A 26821-nucleotide genomic window follows, 5' to 3' on the forward strand; every position below is an offset into this window, starting at 1 on the left:
AGCACGTTATTCTTAGAGGGCTTTGCTTGGTGAGAACTTTTCATGGGAGTTAAGTTTCTTTCGCAGCTTTGCAGAGTGCTCCAAAATGGGAGAACAGAGCACTTGTGGAGCGTGGGTTGGCTGAGGCTGAGTAGCGAAGGGAAAACATGGGAGACAGCAGAGGCAATAGCCCTGTCCTTTTCTCTCGGATAGGGTCAGGGCTGGAAGGTGTGGGTGGCACTCTGCAGGAGAGATGAGGGGAAAAAGCACAGTTCTGCACTTTTTATTTCTAAATAGTAGATTGCCACACTTCAACATAATGTACGGAGCAGAAAGTCCTGTTATTTTGAGCAACCAACTGTGCTGGTGGCAGTGAAGCAGGCAGGGATTCTGCTGAAATCTAAAAATGCACGTGTATTTTTTTTTTTTAGTAGGAAATAATTCACTTGTTCATTTGCTTTCTTTAAAAACTGTAATTTGTAGGCTTTCAGTCCAGCTGATTTTCTATTTAAAGTAGAAACAATTACTTTAGAAAGTATTAATAATACTTAAGCAAATTACAGGTGAGCTATGAGGACTGGCCACGTTAATCATTAATTTTACTCATAACAGGAAGTAATTTCTCTATCTACTAAAAATATCTGGGAAAAGCTTGCAACCAGATTTCATTAGGTATCCATTTTGATTTATTTTTGGGCCCTAATCGCCTTTACTTGGCACGCTTTTCACCTGTGTAGGTACAGGAATCGTTTAGAGAAGCTCGTGCCTTCTCTTCTCCCATAAACCTTGGCAGAACATCCAGGCTCAAGTCTCACCTGAAGAACAACCAATATAAACTTGATTTATGTCTGGGGTGAAATCCACATCAGCAGTATAATTGTGTGCAGGTAGGTAGGATGCACACCCATCAGCTGTTCTTTCTTTCTGATAGTGAAGGCATTGCCTTCAAAAGGGCTTCCGCCTTTAATGCATGAGAGACAGCGCTGCCAAATGCCAGTAATTCTTATTGTGCCATTACAGAAAATGTAAGGTTTTTTTGCCTAGCAATACGGTGTTTGGGGAGGGGGAAGACTTCAAACCAAAATGAATTAGCAATTAATCCCAAGGACATGACTGTGCAGTTTCCCAGGCAGTGCTTCTGACTTAGTGTCATTCAGCAGACAAAACGCTGTTTTTTTTTGTCCGTGAGTAACATTTAGAGCTGGTAAATGCTAAGCAGACAGTCAGAGCTGTCATACGTGGGATGAAAGACACTGAGTAGATCCATAGTGCCAGATAAACTCTAACTGCTTCCCTTTAATCTGGCAGAGGAGTTGCTTTGTTTCCTTTCCAGCAGCAGCTCAGTCCCTCCAGTGACTGCCAGCTGCTCAGGATGGTGCCTGAAGGTGAAATCTCTTGCATCCCTCCCCATCCCCCACCCGGTCCCATCCTTCCCTGGTGTCCAGCCCTGGTTGGTGCTGGTGAAAGGAGGATGGTGAGGGGTCAGTTAAGCTCTCCTTTACCCGCTTTCATGGTTGAGTGTTGCTCTAGACAATCGTAACATGTGATTTGCAGTTTTTGCTTGATGTTTGTGTGAGCCAAGGAGTTTACAGGGAAGTTTAGCAATGAGTTAAACTAGAAGGGCCAAAAGGATGCTGCCAAGAAAGCAAAAGCTGTGGAGTCATGTGAAAGGTGGGAGCATGAAGGGGTTGGAACCCAGCAGCAACATGAGCTTGTTGCAAAAAGGGAGCTGCAGAAATTGATGGCTGACGTTGATATTAATGAATGGCCTATTCCATGTAAAATCACAGTAACTGAAGTCAGAGGGATTTCTGGAGATCTTCTAGTCACGGCTTCCTGGTAGAGAAATGATCACCGGAGATGCAAATCATGTGTATCTGAAATACATGCTTGGGAAGTTTCCTATCTAAATGTGTCCTGATCTACTAATGTTTACTTTTAATGCTGTACTTGTGTGCTAATGATAGGACCCTGAGCAACCTGATGTGACTTGGATGTAATTTAGAAGTTATCCATCTCCTTTCCAAAATGATGGCTAAGATGTCCTCCCAAGGTTCTTCCAACTGAAATTCAGTAGTGAACCTATAATTCTACATGCAGTAAATCTATGATGAGAAGTGTAATAATCTTGTAGTATGTGAGGTTTTTTTCTTCTGTGCATTGTGATATCATAACACTTCTGTAGTTGTTAAGTCCTTTTATTTATTCTCTACATTATAAGTTTTACATACCTTTCTATTTATTCTCTTGCCAGAATAGATACAGGCAACAGAACATACTCTTTATCATACCTGTTAAGCAGCAATGTGTTAACTGCAAAGTACTGTACTGGTGTTTACTAATTAATTTGTACAATAACCCAGTTAGAATACGTCATCTTCATTTTAGAAACGTGCAAACAAATGAGAAATTAAATGGTTTTGGTCAAAGTTGCCCTGCATGTCAGGGGCATAGTTGTTAATGAAATATTTTTTTGTATGTGTGTATTCTTCCAGTCTATATTGCTCCCAGGACTGAGCCTAGGTAGAGAACTGTAGGCAGTCTGCTTACAAAAATGTAACTGAATGTTGAGATTCAGCAGGGATAACATCTCCAGAGAGCAAACCTCATGGGAATACTGTGAGATGTTGCTGAATGGCAAACTAAATGGGCCGTCCCTGCTGCACTGTGAAATATGCCTTGATTTTGCTTCTGCTTAAGTATTTTTTGTGAATAGTGTTACTTGATCAAAATTGGGGTCATAGGCAACTCATAGCAGCGGATCTTGTGGCTGGTGCTTATGTCTTTATAACTAATGATTCCTGTGGATCAGTGCAAAAATTGCTTCTCAAAAAACAAAACAAAACAACAAAACAAAAACCCAAAAACTCCGGAAAGCAAGAATCTGCCTCTAATGTACTTACAGCCTTCCTCCCTTTCCATTTTCTCCACATCATAAGCTTTTCTCAGCCTGACGGCATTTGAGAGCTTGACTTGTGTCAGTGACAAGGAAGACCAGGGCTCAGTTTTGATGGATGTTGTCATGCTGAGCTTGTTAGCAATTCCTTGGCTTGGACTGGTGTGAGAAGCTGACATATTTAAATGAGTTTGTGTGAGTTTTTTTAAACTCCAGTACAACTCTCCTTTTGGTTACTTTTGTAAAAGCTTCTATGTGAGGATAACATCAAAAAGGAACCAAAAAAGCAGCTGTGGATGAAACCAGTGCAGAAGCAGAGCTGGAGAAGTGTCTGTGAGTAAGCAAGGGAAGTGGCTGCACCACAATAACACCTTATCCAGTCTGCAGGGAATGGAAGCTCATCAGCTAATCTTCTGTTGTAACAAACTCCATCATGAGAACATTTCTAGGAAAAATGGAGGGGATGAGAGAACAGTTGTAGATACAAGCATTCTTAGATCAAAGGCAAGGACCGATTGATTCCTTCTGTTCCTGTAGAGAATGCAGGCTGTGGGCAAGCTAGTTATTTAGAAACAGTCTCCTGTAGGTATTCAGGTTACCATAAATCTTTTTTTCTTTGGATTTTATTTTTGCTAGTATACAAAGAAAGATGAAAACAAGTGCATTTGTGGAGAGCATCGTTGAGCAACGAAGAAACTCACTCCCATGTTGCAGTGAGGAAGTTCTGCTCTTCCATGGACCAGCTCACTCTGTAACTGTTGTGCAGTGTTATGGAATCTTGAAGCCATTTGAGAGCAGCTGTAGAGTTGTGTTTGTGTCCAGAAAAGAAAGCAAGGCCACCAATGGAAAGGTCTTCAAAATTGTCAGTATTTTTACCTAATACAGGAACTGGATGCCCAAGTGTTAAAAGCATTAAATTGTCAGATGTGCTGCCCTAATTGCTGTGGTATGTCTTGTCTGATTCAGTTCCTCTGGAATGGCAAGTGGAGGTGAGAAAGAGATGGAGAGTAGATGTGGGAGGGCAGCCCACAGTGCTTCCTTTGCTCTTGTGGATCTGAACTCTTCCCTGAGGCTGAGGTACTGGTTAAAGTGTGAAACCAAACAGGCAATGGAGTTTTTGGCATCTTGCAGTGATTGGGGGAAAATGTGAGTCAAATGTTTATGTTCAGGATAAAATACTTTTCAGACTTGATTTATCTCAGAGGCAAAAACAAACAAACAAAAAAAAGACAACACAAATTTGTTAACCTCTTGGCGTTGCTTCTAATCCAGAGACACTTCCAGTCTTCATCTTTCAGGACCTGGCTCAGAGATTGGTGTCTCTGAAAGCTTAGAAGCACTGACCTCAAGAGAAGAGGTAATCTCTCTCCTGTATTTTTTTTTTCCACGCCCCAGAAGCTCATCACTTAAGAGCCAGGGATAACTTCATTTCTTTTTGTTGGTTACAAAACGCCACGCTATAAAGCTGTGTTGAGTAGTAGCTTGTGATCTCAGAAAAGCTTACAGTTTAACAGCAAGCATTCATAAATCAAACCAAGCTTTATGTGTCGGGAAGTAGTAGTCAAGATTCTATTATGGGAGCAGAAAAGCATGTTGGAAAGAAACCTTCTTGGGCAAGTGGGAGGAGGAGAGATGGAAATAAAATCTGAAATCTTTCTTAGCTCAAATAAAGAAAGAAAAAAGGAAGAAGGATTTGAGTTCTGTGTAGTTTGTGCTGAGTTTTTGTCACTTGTTTCATCAGGAAATGGAGTGTACGTGCACTTTTTTGGTTTGCAATGCATAGTTGCATAGCCATTCTTTAACATCTGTAACACAGTGGTCATTTCTTATAAAGCTCAGCATTCACTCTGCTGCTTTTTGATGGTGCGAAGAGCTTAGTGGAACTGCCTTGGGGATGTCTTCCTCTGCCAATGACAGAAATCCTAGCACTGCTGCGTGACTGATCACCATGTAATACTTTTTCATATAAAATTTGGGATTTAAAATCCTGAACTCAGAATTGATCAAAAATTACTAGAACAAGGACAACCTCTGTCTAGGGCACTTTTTAAGGCAACTTAGTTCTCACCCACTTGCTTTCCTGTAGTGATTTATGTGTTCTTCAGATGCTGTGTATTGAAGCAAGATCATGAAGTCTCAGTGTGCTTGAAAGGCCCATCACTAAAGGTGCACCATTAAGGAAGAGGATGATTTTATCTTGTGTCTCTCCCCAGGTGTCCTGGATAATGATGTTACTGTATATCCCTTAAAAGTGTTATTAGATGTGATGAGAATTAATGTTCTTTTGTCCCCCCCCCTTCGAACAGTTGTACTATGAAGAATGGGGTGAGTTGTACTGTGGAGAAAGTGGAGATGCTGTGCATTCATACTGAAATTTCGTAATGGAAATGGTTTTAAAATCAATTCTTTCCAACTGAGGAAAAAGTATCTTCAGAAACAGCCAATGAACACATTTGGTGACATGGAAGACCCTAACAGGCAGAGATGAGACCAGGTGCACAAGGAACTATAAAGTACTGTATATCTGAAGACATATATTTATTAAAGAAGAAAATTAAAACACGTTCTTTGTAGCTAAAGAATCCATTTAAACTGGTTTAAACAATACACTGAAACTTGTCTAATTCTGAATTACTACTGTTTCTAATAAGAGATCAATGAAAAAAGCTTGAGAGTCTGTGTAAGGCAAAGCTTTGGGTGAGCAGGTGAGGGACTAATCTTGATGTAGTTGAATGGTATTAAAATAAGATTTAAGAAAGCAAAAAAAAAACACCCCCTGTTTTCAAGTTAAATGGACTTTGTATTAAAACCTCAAGAGTCATTCTGTGCGTTGTAACACTTGCAGGATAGGAGAGCGTTGCTTTTGTTTACAGTCTTCCTTCTGTAAGAGCAGGACACCAAGGTGTGTATGAGCTATGTGTACAAATGGATTTATTTTTTACATTTATTTATAGCTTTACACATTATTGATCTACAGCCAGAGGCAGAGAAGAGTATGATATATGAGTTCATAGCTCTGCTTGGCAGCTGAGACTGCTTCCTATGAGAGAATAAATACACACTGCAGCTGCATGTGCAGGGACACAGGCAGCTCAAGCTCCATGAGGCCAGTCTGGTTTTGTTCAAACTTCCCATGTGTGCTGCTGAAGAGCAGGCGAGCAAAGTAACTTCTGCATCTTTAGTTAGCAAAGAACATCAGCTATGTAGCTGATGTCCATTTTCTGCAGTGTACCAGAGTTGGAATAGCTTGTCTTGTAATTGTGCAGACTTTAATTAGCCTTGGAAGTTTTTTGGTTGGCCTAGTGGTGAATGATCCCAGGCAGAGTCAGACTGTCAGTGTGAGTTCTAGGTAAGCTTTAACAAAGTTTAGTCTAATCTGAACAGTGGAAAAAATAGATGAGAAGGAAAAACATATGCTATTGGGGTAAAACAGTGATGCGTGTTGGTATTACTGTCCTTTATGGAAATTTGAGCACTCCTAGAGCTGCTTCAGTTCTGTTATGTGTGCAACATCAAACTGTTATGTTCTCAAAATACTTAAATAGCATGGAAGTGCAGAGTGACCATTCTGATGTGGTGTTCAGTGGGGTGCTTGCTGGAGTTATCAAAGCCACTGGGTTCCACCCTGAAGCAACCTAAGGCCTGGAGAGCCCCATGGCAGGGCAGTGTGATGGTCAGAGCTTAGACAGGATGAAGCACAGGGGTAAGCATTTGCACCTATAGAACAACTTCCAAATGTATGTATAGCTGCAGTGACTCCTGCTAAGGAAAATTAATTTGTATATGAGAGTAATACATAACTTTCTGTCCTGGCTCAAGAGTGAGTGAGCTGGCTGTGTACAAAAAGCTATAGCAAATACTTGGCACAGTGCTAATAAGCTGCCACAGCTACTTGTGAACCTGCTGAGCATTTGTTCACCGAAGACTTTTTACCACCTCCGTAGCACTTCCTCCTTCTTTGGTCTAAAATTAGAGCCCAGATTAGAAGGGAAGCAGGGAGAAACCCAGGCGCTTCACTGATTGTCACCAGAGATGCTTTTTTTCTTTTTTTCTTCTTAACTGAGGCAACTAAAACCTGGATTCGTATGTTCTTGGCTTCCTCCTGCCTTCTATAAACTATGAGATGTGGTGGAATTACGTCTCCAGCTTTGCAGCACGAAGGATTAACATAAAGTTAAACAGTCCATAAAGCTGTCAGAGTGCAGCACAAGCTCACAGCAGTTTGTGTGATGAGCGAAGGGCTCTCAGGTAGCTAGGAGCAGCTGGACTGAGACAACAACAGCAGAACTGTGTAGAGCTGATTGCTGAGTGGCAAACTCTATGTCGCTGATTAAATACTTTGTCTTTACAGGCCGGGTTTCCTTTTTCACCTCTGGATCAGAGAATCTGCATCGGGTGGAAAAGGTTCACTGGGGCACTCGCTATGCCATCACCATCTCCTTCACGTGCAACCCAGAACATAGCATTGGGGATCCGGTCTTGATGTAATTCCTCCAGGGGTGGAACACAATGGTCAGATGGAACAAGAGAAGCCCTGCGAGAGAGATGGAGAAAAGTCTTACAGACTCTCATTCAATTAGAATTTCCCAGATGTATTATGATATTGTAACACGTTTTATTTCCACATGTCCTTTTCAGTACGTGCTGCAAACAGTGCCTTAAGGACCATCTTAGATTTGGTATATTCTGTAAAAGATTTGTCTTTATGTGTAATCCTACGATTGGTTCTTTATTTTTCTACTTATTTATTTTGATTCTTCAGTGTAAATGTTATGAACTACCTTTTGGACTATATCTTGATATGACACCCCATGCTGCTGTTAAATCCTGCAGCTGCTTCTATTACTGATGGGATTTAGGAAGTTTGTCCAAAGTTAATTCATCAAGATGAGTGCTATCCTTTCAGAGATATCTCCTCTTGATAGGAATGTATTGTCCTTAGCACAGGCAGTACACCTGTGGTTTGACTACTGGGCTTTACTTGAACTTTCTTTTAAAATTAAATTTCTACAGACATTTTCTGCTACAAACAAGGACCAGTTAATGTGACATCAGAAATACGGCCTTTTAGTTTGGAAAGCCCATTGCTTTTGAATCACAAATGCAGTGATGCACTAGGGAACGGCACCACAGTGGATTCCTCTGACCAGCATGCAGCATTGCCAATGCACCTCACTGTGTCAGTGTCACCTTAATGAAAACAATTAATCTCCTGGTTTCTACAATTAAGCACATGCTGGCTTTATGGGAGTGTGACCATTGAACTGCGTACATCAAGTGTTGAAAGGAGAGCCGGGTGGAGGTAGTCAGGCACTCTGTATTCAGCCGAGTGTTCAGCTGTCCAAATTCCCAGCTATGACTGTAAGATTTGAGAGCAGCACAGGTGAGAAGGAAGTTGGTTTTGTGGTGGTTTTGCATGTGCTTGTCTCTATAGACTTGATCCTGTAAACCCTGACTTGCTGCTTGGACAGCTGGGTAATGAAACCGTGCTGAGCAGCTGTGCACGGTATGTGGGCTCTGAGGGAAGTTGGTGTCCACTTACATCTTAAACTGAAATGCTCTTGAGCTGGAGCTCATTTGTACAACAATTTGGAACATCTATTGGGCCTGAATTTAATCTTAAGACCCATTTGAAGAGAGCTCTTGACTTCTGTTATTGTTGACACTGCTTACACATCGGGTGTAGTGAGCTGCTGTGTTTACTTTGTCTAAGAACAATGTTTTATCCGTTCCAGAAAGTTTATCAATAGCTTTTTTTGGATTTCTCTATTTTGAATTAGGATGACTATTTCTAATCAGCTAGGATCATTAGTCTGTGATGTTATTAGAATAATGAATTGCCCTCTGCAGAGGGAAAGGGGTGACTGCGCTGCAGCACAAATGAAGAAACAAAGCAGTGACTTGGGAAAGGTTTTTCTGGGCCACCACATTAAGTAAATAGTAGGAAGAAAGTCTTTTTTTCCTCAAATTCTGAAGTAAACTTGTTTTTTGCTCTGAGACCTGAGAAGGGCTTCCTAGTCTCCAAAGAGTTGTTTCAGTGGCTGGATGATAGGAAAATAATGCTGTTATTTGGATTCTGTATCTAATTACTTGTCTCCAGTGCTGTTAATTCAAAGCAAATTCATCCCACTGAAGTTGTATGTTTATGTGAAGGCAGACCAAGATCATCAGCAACAGTTCTGCTGGCTTAAAACTTGATTTCTAACACCACCTTGTGATTTAAACGCGGTTTTTACCACTGCTGTCAGAGAAATCTAAATATCAATGGACCTCTGTGGATTTGGATTTGATTCTCAAGGTTGAGGAATAAAAACTGAGGGCTCTACCATTCTTTCCAAGAGTTTATTACTTTTCTGTCATCCAGGCTTTGAGTTGCACTAAATGGCAGTGGTGCATTCTATAAAACACTGCTTAACAAGAACATGTCAGGCCATGGGGGAAATCTCAGCTCATCTCCTCTCAGGTTTTAATCTTCTGAAGATCCTGTACGTTGTAATATCTTCCAAACATGGTGTGCTTCTCCCGTAATGCGAACTGACTGGCGTTCAGAAATAGAATCCAATTGGTATTTGTGTCTTCTGGGGTTTTTAAGCTTCAGTAACGTGTTCAATGTGATGACCAAACCTGTCAAATGCAGTTTGTGAGAAATGCGTGCGCTGTACCTGGTAATAGAATTTATGTTTTGAGAGAAGCACAGTAATTCAATATGTTGTGTGTTCCAGGTACTAATCAAGATTTTGTATTTGAAGCTTCAGTATCTGGACTACTAAAAGCAATATATCCAGATCTATGAAGAAATTAAGTGGCAAATGAGGGAATAGAGCACAATCTAAAAGATTCTGATTGTATCCTCCAGCAGGGAAATAACAGCAGAAAGGCTGATGTTCCTGAGGCACGTTGGAATCTGCAGAATTCAGCAATCATTAGAAATAAGCTTGACTTAATTTTAGCCCCCTAATAACTTTTTATTAAGGGTTATCTCTCCCCATTTCTTGACAGATCATTCTGAATCTGAAATACTGTAATTGCTGTTGATGCATCCGTCTGTCCTCTTTCAGGTTCAGCCTGCCTGTCGCTGCTGGGAAACGCACTGTTCCTTTTCTCAGAATTCAGATTGAGGACAGGATTTGTTCTAGTCAACTAGCATAAATCTGATGCCAAGCTGCTGCAGACAAGTGCTCTTAATTGAACACACGGGAAACCCAAAATCTTGATGTTTCCCAGTGGTGTGAAAACTTCTGTATAGAGCCCTCGTGGTTCAAATAATGTAAAGATGGGTTGGTACGTGGCCAGGGGGAACTGGGGCGAAGTTCTGATGTACATTTGAGCCTTGTCCCTTAAAGCATAATCACTGAAGGTATTTAGGAATGTCAATTTAAGCATTTTTAAAGAAAGATTTTTTTAAAGAAAGCCTGTTTGTGTCAAATAAAAGCCAGGGTGAAATAGAAAAGGCATCAGGAGATGCCTTTGACTAAGACATTGGGTAACACTTCTGGAGGACTCATCCAATGATACTTTGGGAATTATTTTTCTATTAAGGCGTTGGAAATTACCAGGATATCCTGTTAAACTAACAGATATGTGATCAGATTTGGTCTCTGCCATACACCTAGCTTTCAGTGCTATAGCATACTCTTCATTTTATTTCTTTTAATCCTGTACAACTGGATTGTTGGAGCGCTGAGTGGACCTCTTGGGATTTCTGACGTGTAAAATGTTCAGGTGTGTAAGCAGTTGTGGAAACATTGTGTCTTCTTTAACACCCTGTAAATAACAAAAGCTGGAAAGGCACATTTGCACTGAGACTTATCCTGAAGGTGTGTTGTCCACATGAAATGTTACAAGCTCCATTTGAATGAATTTCAAGTTCAGGAAAGCTGGTTGGAATACTCTGTATACAGAAAGACCGTGCTGTCAAGAAACCCTGGGTTTCTTTCTTCATTTCCAATAGAAGCAGGAGAGAATGCAACCCCACTCCTCTGCCCCTAAGCAAGGAAAGAAAATCTCAGCTCTTGTCTCTCCTGATGAAGTCTATTGTGAGGAACCCCAACCGAAGATTCAAAGAATAGCAGAGTGATTTCCTTCATGAACCACAGACGGCTCTGTCACACGTGGATCACCAGCCTCATTCAAAAGGCAGGCTTTAAAGAAATCCAGTGCAGAGAGCCCTGGTAAAGTGCTGGTAATTCCCTGGTGAGTGGCTGTTGCTCCTTGTAAGAAAGAGCACTGAGGAAGTACAGCATTGTTTGCCTTATCTGCACTTTTGTAAACCTGCTTAGAAGGCTGAACGCTGGTTTTACAGCTTGTTTGCTGAAACTTAAAGTCAGCTCTCCTTCAACAACAGCCCATTTATCCCTGAAGTGTCTGTGTAGGCATGTTTATCTTCCATACAAGCACGGGTGACTTGTACCTAAGCTTTGCAGGAGGGAAAATAACTCCTATTTCCACACTGTGCATCTTTCTTTTATTTTGTTCCATCATCTCCTCTCAAATCTCTTATTTCATCTCAATTCTGCCCTAGCAAACTTAAGCTTTTACCTACTGTGAATGCTAAATAGGGAATGTATGTGTATGCCGTTATTTATTCACTGCCTCGACCATCACAATTGTTTGGTACACTTGCAAGTGGCATTTGCCTTGATGTTCAGTGATGTGCAAAGTGCTTGACCTCGCACTATCACTGCAAACAGTGACCTGGAAACACACACTACAGAATCATAGAATTGCTCAGGTTGGAAAAGACCTTAAAGATCATCAAGTCCAATCACAACCTAACCATGCTACCCTAACTAACAACTCTCCACTAAATCGTGTCCCTGAGCACCACATCCAAATGATTTTTAAACACATTCAGGGATGGTGGCTCAACCACCTGCCTGGGCAGCCTACTTCAGTGCTTAGCAACCCTTTCAGTGTCTGATATCCAACCTAAACCTCCCTTGGTGCAACTTATGCCTTTTTCTCCTCGTCCTGTCGCCAGTGAGAAGTGCCACTAGTGCCTTGTTAGAGCTTGGTGCCAGCAGTTCCTGTCTCATCAGCTCTGTGATGCACATGCAGGGCTGTTTAATTTCAAAGAGATTAGGGATGTCTTATAGCAAGGAATGCTCACTGCATCCTAGCCTGTGAAAAAGCCCAGTATTGCTAACTGTTGTAGCTCTATAGTGTTTGCACATTTAAAATAGCAATGCTTCAGGAACCCAATGTTTCAGTGGACAGACCCCCACACGTAGCTTATTTTTCTCAGCCATACTCAAACTGTCTTTTTCCTGCATCCTTTTTAACCCATCCTGTGTATTCAATCTGAAGAAGAATTTTTAATTGTGGTAAACTGTCAAGTGTTGAACTTGTTTTATTTTTTTTTTCATTCTTTAACTTAATACTTTCTTATTTTTCTTCTGTCCCTGCTTAAAAGGATGCTTGTTATTTCGGAGAGGTGTTTGTTTCCATCTCCCATTATCTTACGCAGCTGAAAAAATGGCAAGGTAGGGATCCACGTTGTTGGCTGTTGAATGTGCTAGTTTTTTGGGGAAAACCTGTGGATAGAAAGTACTGGATTCTGAAATAGACACCAAAAAAACTCTTTTTTGCTGTTGATCATCAGTGGCTGTTTTGTATTACAGGATGGATCTTGTTAGGGGATCCCTGCTGGCAGGGATGCTCCTACGTGTGCAGACCAGGCTGCAGGATCACTAGAAATGCTTGGATGCTAACTGCAAAATCATAAAAGCAGGTAGGAAGCACCAGCTCCTTCATTTCTGTAACTTTCACATGCACCCAAGCAAAGCAAACCCCTCAAAACATCTAGCTTTACTGCTGGATGATTCTGAGGCTTTCCAGGCAACCTGGACTGGTTGAATTTCTGAGCTGCTGGGCTGCAGAACTGGTGGTGCCTGAAATCACAGCATCTCAGAGAAGGAAAAAATCCCAGTGCTTTCCTTTGAGACTGCTTTTCACTGCCAGGATAAGGTCTCTGGGTAGATTTGCACTTCGTCACTGACCTCCTGATGCATTACTTTGGCAGCCAGAGCATTAAATCTGGGAGGGACATAAAAAGCGGTGGGTCCTCATGGAGTTATTTTGCATCATTTGGCTCTGGATGGTGGTTTCTTCTATCCCCACCAGCAGGCAAACATTTTTATTTCTGGTATATGTCATTACTGAAGAGGAGGAGATGTGTTCTGGGAATCCTCTTTGCATCTAGGGCTGTAAATGTGACTCACTGAACACCCACATACAAAGAGAAGGCCACATTCCAGCAGATGATTCCAAACTTTGACAGGTGCTGTGAAACCACGCAAGTCTTCCACCATTCAGTCCTTCTCGACAGAAAATGAATGAGAAAATGATCTTGCATTTTTTCTGTTTTGCAATTGCAGTTGCAAACCATAAATGCGTTTTGTCATTGTTTTGGAGGGAGATAAAAAGTAATTAGGGAGGAATTCCTTTCCACAGGGAGGAACAGGATCAACGTAAACTTTGCCTGTTGTTCACTAAGGGGAGAAATAAATACAGCAAGCCAAGCAGAGGGAGAAGTTAAATAGAGGGTTAAAAGGAGGCCAACGTAATGCAAAGCCTATCGCTTCCAGCAGAAGTTAAACACGTTTTCACACTGCAGCTCAGGTTTATATTTAGGCTTTCGGGCAGGCCGTTAAAATTTGTCCTCTTCCTGATCATTCTCCTTAAACAAAATACTTTGGCCATGAAGCATGTACAGAAGGGCAGTAATCAAAACCTTTCCCTAGCTGAATCCTGCAGGGACATAGCTTAGATCTGAGCATCTCAGAAGTAATTTTTCTGCCTTCTGGTGATGGGGAGGATGGCAGAAGTGAAGGTGCTGACAGCAGCTGTGCTGCACGCTGATTCCCCTGGAGTGGGAAACATAATGGTAACGGGGACTGTATATTTATAAACAAGGGCTTGTACATTAATGCTGCAAACGTGGCAAAGGTTATAAGCAGCAGAACTATCTCTAATTAAATCATTTCACGGAGCTGGAAAAGCAGGAGAGCTTTGAGCCTTAAAGCTTTGGTATTAATAAATGAGATTGAGTGAGTGAGTAAACAGATCAATTAACTTAATAGAAAAAGTAAATGGCATCGTCTGCCTCTCCCCTGCCCAGCAGCTGTTATTGAACCTGAGTTTTCTTCCAGCTGGAGATGAACATGCGGGACGGACGGACAGCAGGCTGCTCCCCGGGACATCCACACAGAGAGGACAAAAGTGGGAATAGAAAATTATTTGCTTGGTCTGCTGCCATTTCATGTTAGACTGAAATTGATCCTCTGGATGTACAGCTGTCCCTTTCCCCTCTGATATTTTAAGGAAGGGGAGAACTAGTATATTGCAAAATCTTCCCAAATGGATGAGATTTGAGCTCTCTGACTTACTTGCTGGGTGCAGGCAGAGATCTACAGATGCACGAAACCATCATTTAGGAGAACAGGTGTTTTCCAGTTGTGTTCAAGGCCCTGAAGGCTGAGGACAGCACGTGTGCATCTGAGACAGCTTTTTTCCTTGAGAATGCAAGTGACTGTACTAGAGTGTGATGTGAAATCTGTCTCTACAGTAGCTGCCTTGGGCCTGGGAGGTGTGCATCCACCATCCCTGGGCGTGCTCAAGAACCATGGAGATGTGGCACTGAGGGATGTGGCTCGTGGGCATGGTGGGGTGGCTGATGGTTGGACTGGATGATCTTAGTGGTCTTTCCAACCTTCGTGGTTCTATGATTGGGAAGAACACAGATGTGGAAGGAATGCTGGACTTAGTGATCTTAAGTAATTTGAGTCTCCTTCAAAATACTGGCCTGGCCATAAATATTACCTAAGTTCTGTTTAGGTGTAATAGCCAAGAATGGTTCCTAGCCACATGAGCTTTACCACTGCCAGACAGCTAAAATACTGAAAATAATCTGAAATAGAGAACTCCTTCAAACAGCATTTTGTAGCGTTGCCACATAGTGCCCAAATCCAGAGGCTGGCTTTGTTTGAAGGCTTAAATCCGCAGCTATGAACTTTTACAAATGACTCAGGTGAAGGTTTCTGGTCCTCTCTTTCTGTAAAATACCAGCAATGCTGCTGTTCTGGTACCCTGCTTCCCCCCTCTCTCCACTGCTCCTGTTGTCCCAGGGCTGAGGTCTGTGGGTGCCACTGGGTGCAGGCACCTCCTGGCAGCCAGGCTCAGCCGCCCGCCCGCCTCTCCTCCTGGCGACAGTTACTCTAAACAGCAGGGCTGGTGTTTATCCTCAGGGCTTGACTCCATCAATTCACCCAGTTTACATTGGGGAGTGGCAGTAAAACGTAACGCTTCGGAGAATTCTGACTGCACGCACTCCCACGTAGGAAGCCAAGAAATACTTTGTGGCCCTCAGCCCCTTATGGGGTGGGTGATGGAGACCACCCTAGGGTGAGGGTCAGGGCCTGGGGCTCCATGCTGTGCTCTGGCTGCTGAATTCTCAGTGCAGTCAGCTTCTGGGTGGGGGGGACACATCTAGCAGGGCTGGAGGCCACAGGGGGGTGGTGGCAGCAGAAAGGAGTCCCTGAAAGGGAATGGGAGAATGAAAGGGTGCTGAAAGAAAAGGGTGAGGATGGTGAGACTGGAGGGGAGGCCTGAGAGCAAAGCTTGATTGTTGTGTCCCATTGTCCGAAGTGATGTTTCAGCTCCTGCTGCCGAAATGCTGACTGCAGGTAGCAGTGCTGCAGCGCTGATTGGAACATCCCAGCGATGCTTGGTGGGGACTGATGTCACACCTGCAGGCATAACGGTGAAAAGTGAAGCTGGCAGCTGGCCCAAAGGCTCCAGCAAATGGGAATCCCTCCATGTGGACAGACTGAAACAGGTTTTTAGAGACAATTCATGAAGTACTGAGAGTTGAGAACAGTGTTTCTACAGCCACCCTCTGCTGATAGAGCTCTGTAGCTGCTCTGTGTTCTGCTGTTTCCCTGGGGACAAAGAGAGAACACCCCCTAACTCTCCTCTCCTTGAAATCATAGGGCTCCCACAGAGCTGCTTTATGGCTGACCCTCTTCTCAAAAAAGCAACATACAAAGCTAGATCACACCAGGAGCTTCCCTGTCCCCTCGGCAGCCAGGACTCAGGACAAATGCATTAATTGCTTGACTTGTTATCATTCCAGATCACTTGTTCTGCCTGTTTGGGAGTTACATTCCTCAACAGGTTTGGATTCAATTTCATTCAACAGTTTTGTAACCACGGGTAACTGCAGCAGTGACGTGGCTGTGCTCTGCTGCGAGGAGGCTGTCATGGTTGTCAGGTTTTAAAATCAACCTGCTTTGACAGCTCCTCTGCTTTGCAGAATTCACCTTGCAGAGTCTGCTTTGAAAAAGCTGGTAAAATTATTTTAGTGTTTGAAGCGTTTAATCTAAAAGGAAAAGAAGAGTAGCAGTTCATGAGTGCCTTTGTGAAAGACTGATAGGTTTCCAGAGATACAAGGTCTGTCTGTTTTCTTTTTAGGGAGTACACATTAGAATAAGTTTACTTTGTTCCAGGGCATATTGTGAAGGATGAGGTTCAGTACACTTCATTTTGTGCTTGGATTGGAGGAGCCCATAAATTGTAGAGCTTTTGGAAGTGCCAAGGGCAGATAAGTCTGCCTGTGGTCAACAAAGGTTGCGAGGCTTTGTTTTTTCTTCTCCTTCCTTTCTGAATATCTGCAGCATTGTTATTAACTAATAATTCTGAATTAAGCTGTGTTCATCTTGATTCCAGTGGTATCTCTTCTTTATGTCCTTTCCTCAAAACTGTTCCAAATAGTCTTCAAAAGAAATCAGTTACAAGCCTGCCTGAGCTCTCATACAGATACCTGACATTCTTCATGCAAGTAAAATCACGACAATAAGCTGTAAAGGATTTATTATTTTTTTCAGTCTTGTGCACCGCCGTGCCCAAAGGCCCTGGAAGTTTGTCCTTGCTCCAGAAAGCCTCTCTGGGTAATAAATGAGCAGGTGCCATCAGTGGAAGGCAGAGAGCGGAGTTCCTGCTTCCCACCGGCAGTGCTGGTAAGCAAAGGTTTTCAAACCCCGGTAAGGTGAGAGCTGTTTTGGAAAGATAAAATCAGCAGCGATTAAACGAGCTCTTAATTAACCAAATATTCCCCCTGCTTGGCTTTCCAAATTATTCAATAACTGAACAATTATAATGAGCTCAGCAAGTAATTACAATCCATAACAGACCGTGCCCTCGCCAACTGCAGCTTTCTCAGCACGAGCTGTGAACATGCCAGGAAATGAAGCCCGTGAGGTGTGAGTCAAACAGCTGAAAACAGGAACGAACCACCTTGTTTTGGAGGTGGTGGGAGGAAAACTGCTGCCTCCGTCCCAACTCTGTGCTGAATCCTTAAGTGTGCAGTCCAAGACTTAGAAACCATCACACAAACAATGAGTGTGGATCAAATTTGCAGTGCTATCTCTTCAAGGATGCTTTGGCAAAGCAGGACAAAGCAGGGCTCAAGCTGGAGCAGCAGCCATGGAAATGTCCTGTTTTGCCCCCAGCTAGGCAGACTGGAGCTGTGGGATGCAGATTCCTTGGCTGGAGCTGCAGGATTTGCTGGGAGCAGTCATGCAGTGCCTACTTTGTGGTTACGCTGTGGAAATCAATAGAGACTTCTGCCTTCTCCCTAGGCAGCAAGAAGCAACAGACATGAGAGGTACGACACTTCCCCAGAGCCTCACAACTCTCTCTCTGCATGTTTTGGGGTCTGGTGGGGGCACTTTCACTCTGGAGGATGGAAGGAGGGACTGCAGCATGAGGCAAAGCAAGGATGGAGTACACAGAGACCAAAGAAGTATGGAAGATTAAAACAAGAGCACCAAAGGCAGCAACACGCTGAAAGCAAAATGAGTCTACTGAACAAACAAACTGAATCCACCATCCTTCTGTAAATGCTGCTCAGAATGAGGGGAATGTGACACTGTTCAGGTACAGGTCCTGGGCTGAAGTCAGTAATTATCCACAGACAGGGCCTGAAACACACACCTCACAGCTCCTTAAGATAAACATCTACTGCAGAATGTGAGAGAAGATGGAACGCCTGTTAAGATGCCGCTTTGATGCTTTTCCTTTTTCCTTTCTGATGTCTAATCTGGTGCCCTCCCTATTTCCATGCACTTCCTCGCAGGATGTGGCTGCTGCAGCACAGCACTTCCAGCCTCGGGCAGTTTCCCTGTGATCCCATTTGGGTTAATGAGCAATCTGCTGTGGCACAGTAATGTTTCACCTTTGCCTTGTGCAGGTAGCAGAGCCCTCTGCCCACGCTGGGCCCCCTCTGGGGACGTGAGAAGTTTTCCCAGGCTTAAAGCTTTTTTTCTCTTGCCTTTTATTGAACTAAACCCCAAACTTGTTGCTGTTCCCCCTCCTCTATATAACAGATAAATAGTGAATTCCCAGGCCCCCCAGTGCTTGGTAGAGAGAAGATTCACTTGGATGGAGGGAGGGAAAAGAGTGGGTGCTGTTCCAGCTGTGCCCCCATTAAAACAGGAGCTATAGAGTTCTCCCCATCACTTTCTCATCCCCCCTAAGAGAAGATGCTGTGAAGACACAGGCAGCACTTGGAAATCCAGGAGACCTGTGCCGCAACAAACTTGTGTCTGTATTAAAACAAACAAAGTAAAGCAGCAAAGCAAAGCTACTCAGCTGCTGTTTGCTGAGTGTGGGCAATTACTCGTGCTGTGCTGTGCCTACTGCAGGAGGAGGTTCCTTGATTTAATCATTCCAAACAGATGGCAAGAACACAATGACAGGGAGCAATGCCCTCACCTCTGCTGGTCCCACCACTCCCAACCCGTGACATGGGGAGGAAGAGGCTGCCAGGAGGTGAAGAGCAGAGTTTGCTCCCTGCCATACCTCCTGCTCTTGGCTCTCACTAGCAGAAGTGTGGAGCAGCAGTGCCACGAAATAATGATGCTTTTATCAGGAGCATCGTTCCAGCCGTGCTCCCTGAGACGCCAGCCAAGCACAGCTGCCATGGCCGCAGGCTGAGCGATAATCTTCACTCCCTGCCTGCCATTAATCTAAAAATGGATGAGGAGTTCTTCTGGTACACAAACATTCCCTCCGTTCAACCACTAAAAGCCAACTGGAATCCCAAGCTGTCCCTAAAAGGAGAGCGCTTTACTGCTGTGCATAATATCTCTCATCTGAGGATCTCAAAGCATTTCACACGTGTTGCTGGTGTCTTAAAACACTTGTGCAGAGCATGGAAACCACATCGCTGGTTTATAGGCAGCAATGGGTGGCTTCTACAAGGTCACACAGAGAGTCCCTGGGGTTGTGAAGGAGCAGCCGGGGCTTCCCACCTCCTCCCATGGCTGATAATCTCCCCAGCTCAGATGTCAAGCGCTGCCCAGATAGGTGTACAGCATCACAGCGCTTGTAAATGTGGGCTTTATTGGCTATCTTGTTCTAAGCCTGCCTGGGATACTTATCAGCAGCCTTCAGGATGAATGGCCTCACGATGAGAGTCCTGTTGCCAGTGATGGGAAGGAGGATAACTGTACATTGAGAGGGATCAGATAACTGCCGCCTTGTGCTGCTGCTGTTGCTCCTGAGCCCTGACACTGAAGCTGCTTTCAAAACATGGGGGTGGAGGTAACTCAGAAGAACAGCATCACAACTGGAGCCTAAGATATTCCCTTCTACAGCGTTGAATGAAGGAAAACAACCTCTTATGAAAGAAAAAGCAGAAACTCAACGTATCTGTAGGGTTTTCTAATGCAGTGTCACCTCCTGGGGGGCTTCTTGCATGAGCTGCCCCTATAGTTCCCAAATGTGAAGGCAAGACGTGAAACTAAATGGCTTAGAAGTGTTATGAGTTTGATGGAAGCCTCTGATGAGGTTTGCAGGAGCACGTATGTGAAGCACTAACTGTCTCCAGAACTCGGTGTTTATGGACACAGCACATTTAGATTCAGGAATCTGCCTTGCTTTGTTTGGATGAATTCATATTTGTTTTTAGTTAAGAATTCAGGAGCTGAATTCAAGATCCTAACGGGCGTGCACAAGGAAAGGCTGACAGCACCGTAGTGAGACGTGGCCGAAATGAGCTCAGCAGCTCTCACTTCTTCCTTATCAGCTCCATTTTGCTTTGAGAGCTGTGCTGTGCCACATGCAGCTGATAGTGCTGGGTGGGTTGGCATTGTGTACCCTTATTTGTTACTTTTCCTCCAGATAGCTTGATGGAGGATCTGGGGAGGCTCTTTCCCAATATGGAAGAGATTCAGCAAACTCTTCACCTTGCTCCTTGCTGGAGAAGCATTCCTAGTGTTTACAAAAATACTTCGTTTACACAAAAAATGAAATGACCTGTGAGTTCTAAGCAGGATCACAAACACAGAGCCTCAATGCCAGAAGAATTCTTCAGAATTCCTTTTTCCCTTTTATAATTATACCTTTTCTTGGGAAACGGGAGGGGAGAGGAGGAAAACGCTGCCAGTTTTGCTTCAGTATGCTCCATTGGGAGCCTTCTCCCTGGGGCCAGGAGGCTGCACTGGGACCATGGATTACTGGGCTCAGCTCTGAGCACGCAAAGCCCACCAGGCTTCATGAAACTCCAGGCCACTCACATCGCCCCATGGAACTTTGCTGCCAGAGATGCATGCTTTCCCTCTGCTGTGCTTTAGGTACATTTCTCATCAAGGACAAAGAAGCTTGTATCACAGTAATAGTAATTATTTTAAAGAGAACTTATTTCCTGAGAAGCTGCTGCTAGAATTCTGAAGGCAAAGCAACAGCTGTCCTGTCCTTGTTGCAGAGGAGTTGGGCTTTAAGGGTCACAGTATCACAGAATCACCAAGTTTGGAAAGAATCCTCCAAGTTCATCCAGTCCAACCACCCACCTACCACCAACACCTCCCCACTAAGCCACATCCCTCACTACGACATCTAAATGTTTCTCAAACACCTCCAGGGATGGTGACTGCACCACATCCCTCAGCAGGCCATTCCAGCACCCAGCCACTCTTTTGGAGAAGAGTCGCTTACAACTCAAATGGTTCTGTGATTTCTTACAAGCCATAGCAATTAACTCTAAGTCTCTGGAATTCCCCAGAAAAACTGACAGTAGCAAGTATATAAAATGGCAAAAAGACACCTGGCCAAGCTGCAGTCAGTCATCAAGCCTGGGTGTTTCCATGTGTGCTGCTAGCAAGGCTGTGCGAAATGATGGGAATAAGTCAGTCTGGGTTTGCAAAGGAAGAAATGTGGGAGAGCAAAGTTAGCACTTGGGAGTGGGCTTCTGTGCATAACAGACTCACTTTGTCCAGAAGATGCTGCAGTAATGTTATATTTTAAAGAAACTAAAAGCTCTCATGTAGTCAGGTTGAAAACCCTAAAAATAAAAAGCTCATTTTCTTCCTGAGAACCTCAGGCTGGAAGAGAGCTGCTGCCACCAGAGGGACTCCCAAGTACGACGGCAGACGGTGGGGCTGACTTCAGGATTTCCCTCATCTGCTCTCTTAGGTTGCATGGAAGTTCATGCAATTTCTATTCTGACCATGCTGATGGGGCACAGATGGTGCATTGACTTCTGGGCACAGCAAATTTGTCACCTTTCCCAGTCTCCTCAGCTAATGCACCCAGCCCTGCAAGGTACAAAGTGCCCATAAAATCACCTCTATTTCATGGGGTTTCCTGGTATTCAGACATACAATAGGCACTTAATAAGACTTAAAACGTTAATGATTTGCTGGTATTCAGGACTAAGTGGCAACGTGGGGTTTTGAAGCATTTACCACAAACACGCTGTTAAAAAGCGCAGAAGAACGCGATGAAAAATGTGTGATTCAAGGTGAAGCCTGCAGAAAATCAGTGAGACCCAAATGTGTTCTCCAGGGCATGGGGGGAATGAGCGCTCTCACTTGTCTCATGAAGCACAGCCTTTTCTCTTTTCAAGTGAAAACAGAGAAATTGCTGTTACTGCCGTTGCTGCTCCCTTAGATCAAAGGAAGGAACGAGCTCTCGAGCGCTTTTCTTTCACTGTCTGCTGGTTTTGGTGTTGTGTTCTGGGGAGACAGAGGGGACAGTGAGTCATGAAAACCTGAAAGCCAAAGGGTGCTGCAGAAAACTTCTCATGACAAAGCTGTTTTCCTTCCTTCGTAATAATGTCTGGAGTTTTGCAGTGAGAACCCAGAGTTCTGCACTCTCCCCAAATGTTCTGGGTGAGCAAAGCTGCCCCGTATGGGAATCCTATAAGATGTGTCAGCCACAGACAGCACTCTGTGCCATGGACACGAGGCAACCATCCCATGCCAGAGTCATCCACCAGGCTGATTTGGTTTTGCTGTTAGACAATGTGAAGACAGTCTCCTGATGCAAGCATACAGAGAATCGTCCAGGCTTCCCATCCACAGATGAGAGGAACTCAAGTTCGAACACCCACCCTGGCAGGATATTTATTAAGCAGTCAGAGCTACTGCCTTTTGGCAGTGTAGCAGCTCCAACGAGACAGTAAGAGAGATGCTGTTTATACAGTCCATCTCTTAAACTGCGCTCTGGTTCCTGGGAGTAGGGGAGATTCCAAGGAGCCGCGTTCCCAATGCTCTGCACCCGGCTAAGCACCTGGGAGGATGCAGTGTTGCACACTGTGCTGCTAACGGGCTGGCATTCATCATGCACAGCAGTGTCCTCTGATTGCTGGCCAGTTTGGCTTGTTAAACAGGCTCTCCCCTGCCCAAATGACATGCTTTATGGTGCCTGTTAGTTTACTGGTTCTTTGCGGGGTAAGAGCATGCGGGTTCACAAGAGCCCGATGGCAGAGAGAAGCAGCTCTGAGTGGGAAATGTGATGAGTGACAAACACACAACATTTCACCTTCCATCTGGATGCTCCCCATCAGCCCCTTGATGCTGACTGCGCTGAGGCTGCAGCACAGTCCTGCTGGAGACAGCGAGGGCATGGCCACCCAAAGTCACCCCACAGTGTGTTAGGACTGTGTAAGCTTAACCTGCTCTTATTTCTTTTCCCAAGCACAGCTCCTTCCCAGTTTCCCCTGCTTGCTGATAATGATGCTTTTAGTCTCGTTGGCACTAGATGTTTTTGCATGTGATTTTTCTTAGGCAGGAAGCCTACTCCCTAATGCTCCTCTTGATACCCCTACAGCTCTCCAATCACCTGCTTCCATTATGCACCTGGTGACATATACAGTATTCCTATGGAGTAAGCATCCGTCCTATGGCAGCCTTGTCATGCTGTGGGGGGAACGGTGGCCTTTCAAGGACCTTCCCCTTGGGCCAAGCACTGGAAACCAAACCATCAGCACTGTGGTGGGTTTTTCTTATGCTCAGAGGGCATCACAGCACAGCACAGCACACCTTGGGGATGACACGTGTGTTCCAACCTTCCGCCCTTATCATAGAATCGTAGAATCAAAGAATCACAGAATGGCCTGGGTTGAAAAGGACCACCATGCTCATCTGGTTTCAACCCCCCTGCTATGTGCAGGGTTCCAGCCACCAGACCAGGCTGCCCAGAGCCACATCCAGCCTGGGCTATGCTAAGGCTTAGAATTGTAGAATCACGGAATCATGGAATGGTTTGGGTTGGAAGGGACCTTTGAGATCATCTAGTTCCAACCTTCCTGCTACAAGCAGGGACACCTCCCTGTAGACCATGGCTTATCTCTGTTGCTCTTACAGGGCAGTGACTTCCAGCCTCAGAAATAGGAAGGAAAGGGAAAGGAACAATGGCTTCAGAATGAATAATAATTAGAAATGAATTAGTTCCTGAAGAGTTGTTCTTTTCAAGTGGTGAAGGCTGTTCTACCCTCCCAATTCCCAGCAAGAACTGTGCTCCAGTGCCCCTTGTTGCTAAGGGAGTTGGCACCATCAGGTTCATTCCTACCACCCAGACTGGAGAGCAGCAAAGTGGTCGCCAGTGGTTCAAACAAAGTTCCTGTGGTTAGAAGTAATATATGGCAATGCTAAGATCTGTTACTTATTCCCCCTCCCCAAAAGCACCCCCAAACCTGCACCAGAGTGAAGAATGCCTGATTGCTGGCACAGAGATGTGTTTCCCTGATCTTCATCCTATACTTGCCCTGAGGGCATTATTTTTTTCCCCTGGTAAATGCGTCCCTCTGGACTGGGAGGGGGCACCTGATGGAGGTCCATACTTTGTGTTATGAACAGACGTGTTACAGTTTACAGGCATTTCTAACATCTGTGGAGGAAGTTTTGCACTAGATGCAATGTGGGAAGAGAATGAGCAAAATACATGGAGGCAAAATGCTTGTGAGGAAATGTCATGAATCTATGGGTTCCTTCTGTGAGTCTCAGGATACACGTTTCAGTTATTATTTTGGAGCCTCAGGCCTTTGAGTGATGGCATTATAACAATTTCTGTTTTCCCTTCCAAAGTAAATTTTCAGATTTTTCAAACTGTTGTCTGTAGAGAAAGGGTCTGAGTCAAAAAAACAAAAACAAAAACAAAACCCCCAAAACAGTGGGAAATTAAAATAATCTTGGATAGAACACCTGAAATATTACAAGTCTGTGTAGATAACCCTGTGGTTTCTGAATGTTTAGAGTTTGCAGTGCTGCTACAGTGAATTTTAAAAGAGTTGCTTTAATCCTGAGCTGTAGTGCACCATAATGTGACAGGAAATAGAAAAAGGGGCTTAAGGGTCTCCTTAGGCACACTTGGAACACATAACAGGGATATATAGGGCAAACCCAGGGCTTGCAGCTAAGTTAAGTTGGACAGGACAATTTCAGACCTTTGCTGTAGCCTGAGGACAGCAGAGGAATCACGCAGGAGGAACCACACAAAGCACAGCTTGAAAGGAGTTTTCTGAAGAAAGTATCCACCTCACCATCCTTACCCAAACCAGAGGGATTCGCCCACCCCAGCTGCTGGCAGGACTCCCCCGACAGCCCCAAGCCAGAAAAAATGAAAAAAACATCTCACTGTATTCCAGCACACACAGCTGCTTACAGTGACCAGCAGACAGGAGGTGTGAGGACCCTGTAGGGCAAAGGGTGCCCAAAGCCCTACCTCGGCCAGACGCTCTTCTGGTCCTGATGTCTGCTGAGAGCCTCCTCTTCCTCACTTGTCCTTCAGCGTGGCCATGCCCAGGGCCTCCGAGCTGTAGTCGTATTGGTTGCTGGAGGACATGGAGCGTCCCCAGGAGCACTGCAGGTTGGAGCCCCTCTTGCGAAAGGAGGAGGTGAACCTGTAGAAGTTGCGGTGCCGGTTGCGCAGGTACTCCCGGTAGTTTTTGGTGAGCAGGGTGTAGAGGAAGGGGTTGATGCAGCTGTTGCTGTAGGTCAGGCAGGTCACCAGGTAGTTAATGCACTTTTGGGTTTGGGTGGTGAGCTGCAGGGGGCTGCTGTAGAGTCGCACCAGCTGCCAGATCCAAAAAGGCAGGAAGCAGGCCCAGAAGACCAGCACGATGCTGAAAATCATGATGAGGACCTTCTGCCGCGGGGACCTCTTGCTCTTCTCCTTGTGGGGCGGGTTCCGCTGGGACTCCAGGTAGGTCCTGGCCAGGCGCGTGTAGAGGAAGCCGATGATGATGCCGGGGGCCATGATGCTGGTGCTGAACAGCACCGTCAGGTAGGTCCGGTAGGCGTCCATGCTCCAGGTGGGCGCGCACATCCTCTTCACCTTGCCCTCCGCCTTGCTCCCCTCAGTCAGGGTGACCATCAGCATCATGGGCAGCGTGAGGAGCAGCGACACCGACCAGACGGCACCCGCCGTCACCTTCCTGTATCCGCGTGAGCGCTTCAGGGTGTCCAGGGGCCGCGTGACGGCCAGGTAGCGCTCGGTGCACATCAAGGTGAGGGTGAAGATGCTGGCGTGCATGGTGAGCAGGTCCAGGCTGAGCAGGATGCGGCACCCCAGGTCTCCAAAGTACCAGTCCTGGGCCAGGTAGGTGCAGACGATGAAGGGGATGGTGGAGAGGTAGAGCAGGTCGGCCAGGGCCAGGCTGACGATGGAGCTGTACATGGGGGCGGCGCAGCGCGCCGAGTGGCACATCACCACCAGCGTGTACACGTTGCCCGCCACCCCGGCCACGTACATCACCGACAGCACCGTCCCGAAGTCCGACGGGATGAGCAGAGGGCCGCCCTCGGGGGGGCCGCCACCGCCCGCCGTCCCGTTGTCCCCCGCCGCCGCCGTCCCGTTGGGCTCCATAGGCGGCGGCGGCGGCCCCACAGCCTCGCGGCGGCTCCGGCGGCGGCGGCGGCCGCTCCGCCCCCCGCGGGATGCGGGCGGGGCCGGGGCTGCCCCCGGGGAAGGGCCGCGGCGCTGCCCGGCACAGAGCCGCCCCGCCGGACCGCCGGGAGCCCGCAGAGCCGCCCGGGTCGGGCGGTGGGAGCCGGCTGCGGGAGCGGCCCCGCAAAGTTTCCGCTCCGCTCTGCCCGTCCCTCCCGGAGCGGCGGCGTTCGTCGCTTCGGCTCGGAGAGCGCCGCGGGGAGAGCCCCGAGCTTCTGCACGTTGGGGTCTGTGCAGCCGTGCTCTGCGAGATGGATGCAGAGCCGGGGCTGGAGCAGCCTCGTTATTTCTCCGAAGTAGTTAGGCGTTTAGAGCGTGGTTTTCCTTCGCTCCGAATAGCGCGGCAGTACGGGGGAGAGATCGAAGTTCGGGTTTTGGAGGCTGCTGGTCCACCTGGCGCTGCGAAGCGGTGCTTCACGGAAAGTTTTCTGAGCGGTTAGGTGGGAAATCTGCAAAATCAGCGAACGCCTCACGTTACTGTCTCAGAGAAAGCAGAGATTGAGGCCAGCTATCGTTAACTGACACATTTCCGAGGTACAGGAGAGCTGCATTCCCTCAGCGCCCATTGATTTCCGATAGGAATTAACTGCCCTTTATGCCTGCGCCCAGAATGCTCTGTGCTCATTTGCCTGTATTAATCCCTGCTCAGCGTGCGTTTGAGAGCGGTGCTCTGAGCCTCTGCACAGTGCTCCGAAGTGGTGGCACTCACCACTCAGCAGG

At 45.7% G+C, this 26821-nt stretch overlaps 2 protein-coding genes across 7 annotated transcripts in view; one reads left to right on the forward strand and one right to left on the reverse strand.

Annotated features, from left to right (window-relative positions):
* OGFOD3 (2-oxoglutarate and iron dependent oxygenase domain containing 3) overlaps positions 1 to 9200 on the forward strand; it is a 36366-nt gene extending 27166 nt beyond the window's left edge. For 2 of the 4 annotated variants that reach the window (XR_007380492.1, XM_048965258.1), the window contains one exon: positions 717 to 7217. Coding sequence is in view for 2 of the 4 variants with exons in the window: in XM_048965258.1 (XP_048821215.1) it covers positions 717 to 733 (17 nt within the window). In the remaining 2 variants the exon portion in view is untranslated. The other 2 variants (XR_007380493.1, XM_048965257.1) reach the window with 2 other exon arrangements.
* On the reverse strand, positions 7295 to 26054 carry LOC125702242 (urotensin-2 receptor-like). 3 transcript variants are annotated; one of them, XM_048965251.1, is made up of 2 exons: positions 24878 to 26054; positions 7295 to 7409 (listed from the first exon to the last, which is right to left on the reverse strand). In XM_048965251.1, exon 1 carries the CDS (start codon positions 26018 to 26020, stop codon positions 24929 to 24931), a length of 1092 nt encoding a protein of 363 aa, XP_048821208.1. In that variant the 5' UTR covers positions 26021 to 26054; the 3' UTR covers positions 7295 to 7409; positions 24878 to 24928. The 3 variants fall into 3 exon arrangements, with proteins under 3 accessions (XP_048821208.1, XP_048821207.1, XP_048821209.1); XM_048965250.1 differs by lacking the exon at positions 7295 to 7409 and adding an exon at positions 9313 to 9499; XM_048965252.1 differs by lacking the exon at positions 7295 to 7409 and adding an exon at positions 13651 to 16926.
* Between the last annotated feature and the right edge of the window lie 767 nt (positions 26055 to 26821).

This window comes from Lagopus muta, chromosome 18, assembly GCF_023343835.1.
Source record: "Lagopus muta isolate bLagMut1 chromosome 18, bLagMut1 primary, whole genome shotgun sequence".
NCBI lineage: Eukaryota > Metazoa > Chordata > Aves > Galliformes > Phasianidae > Lagopus > Lagopus muta.

Bases quoted from the DNA above. Each gene is read 5' to 3' on its own strand.
- LOC125702242 (XM_048965251.1), bottom strand. From the start codon at position 26,020: ATGGAGCCCAACGGGACGGCGGCGGCGGGGGACAACGGGACGGCGGGC.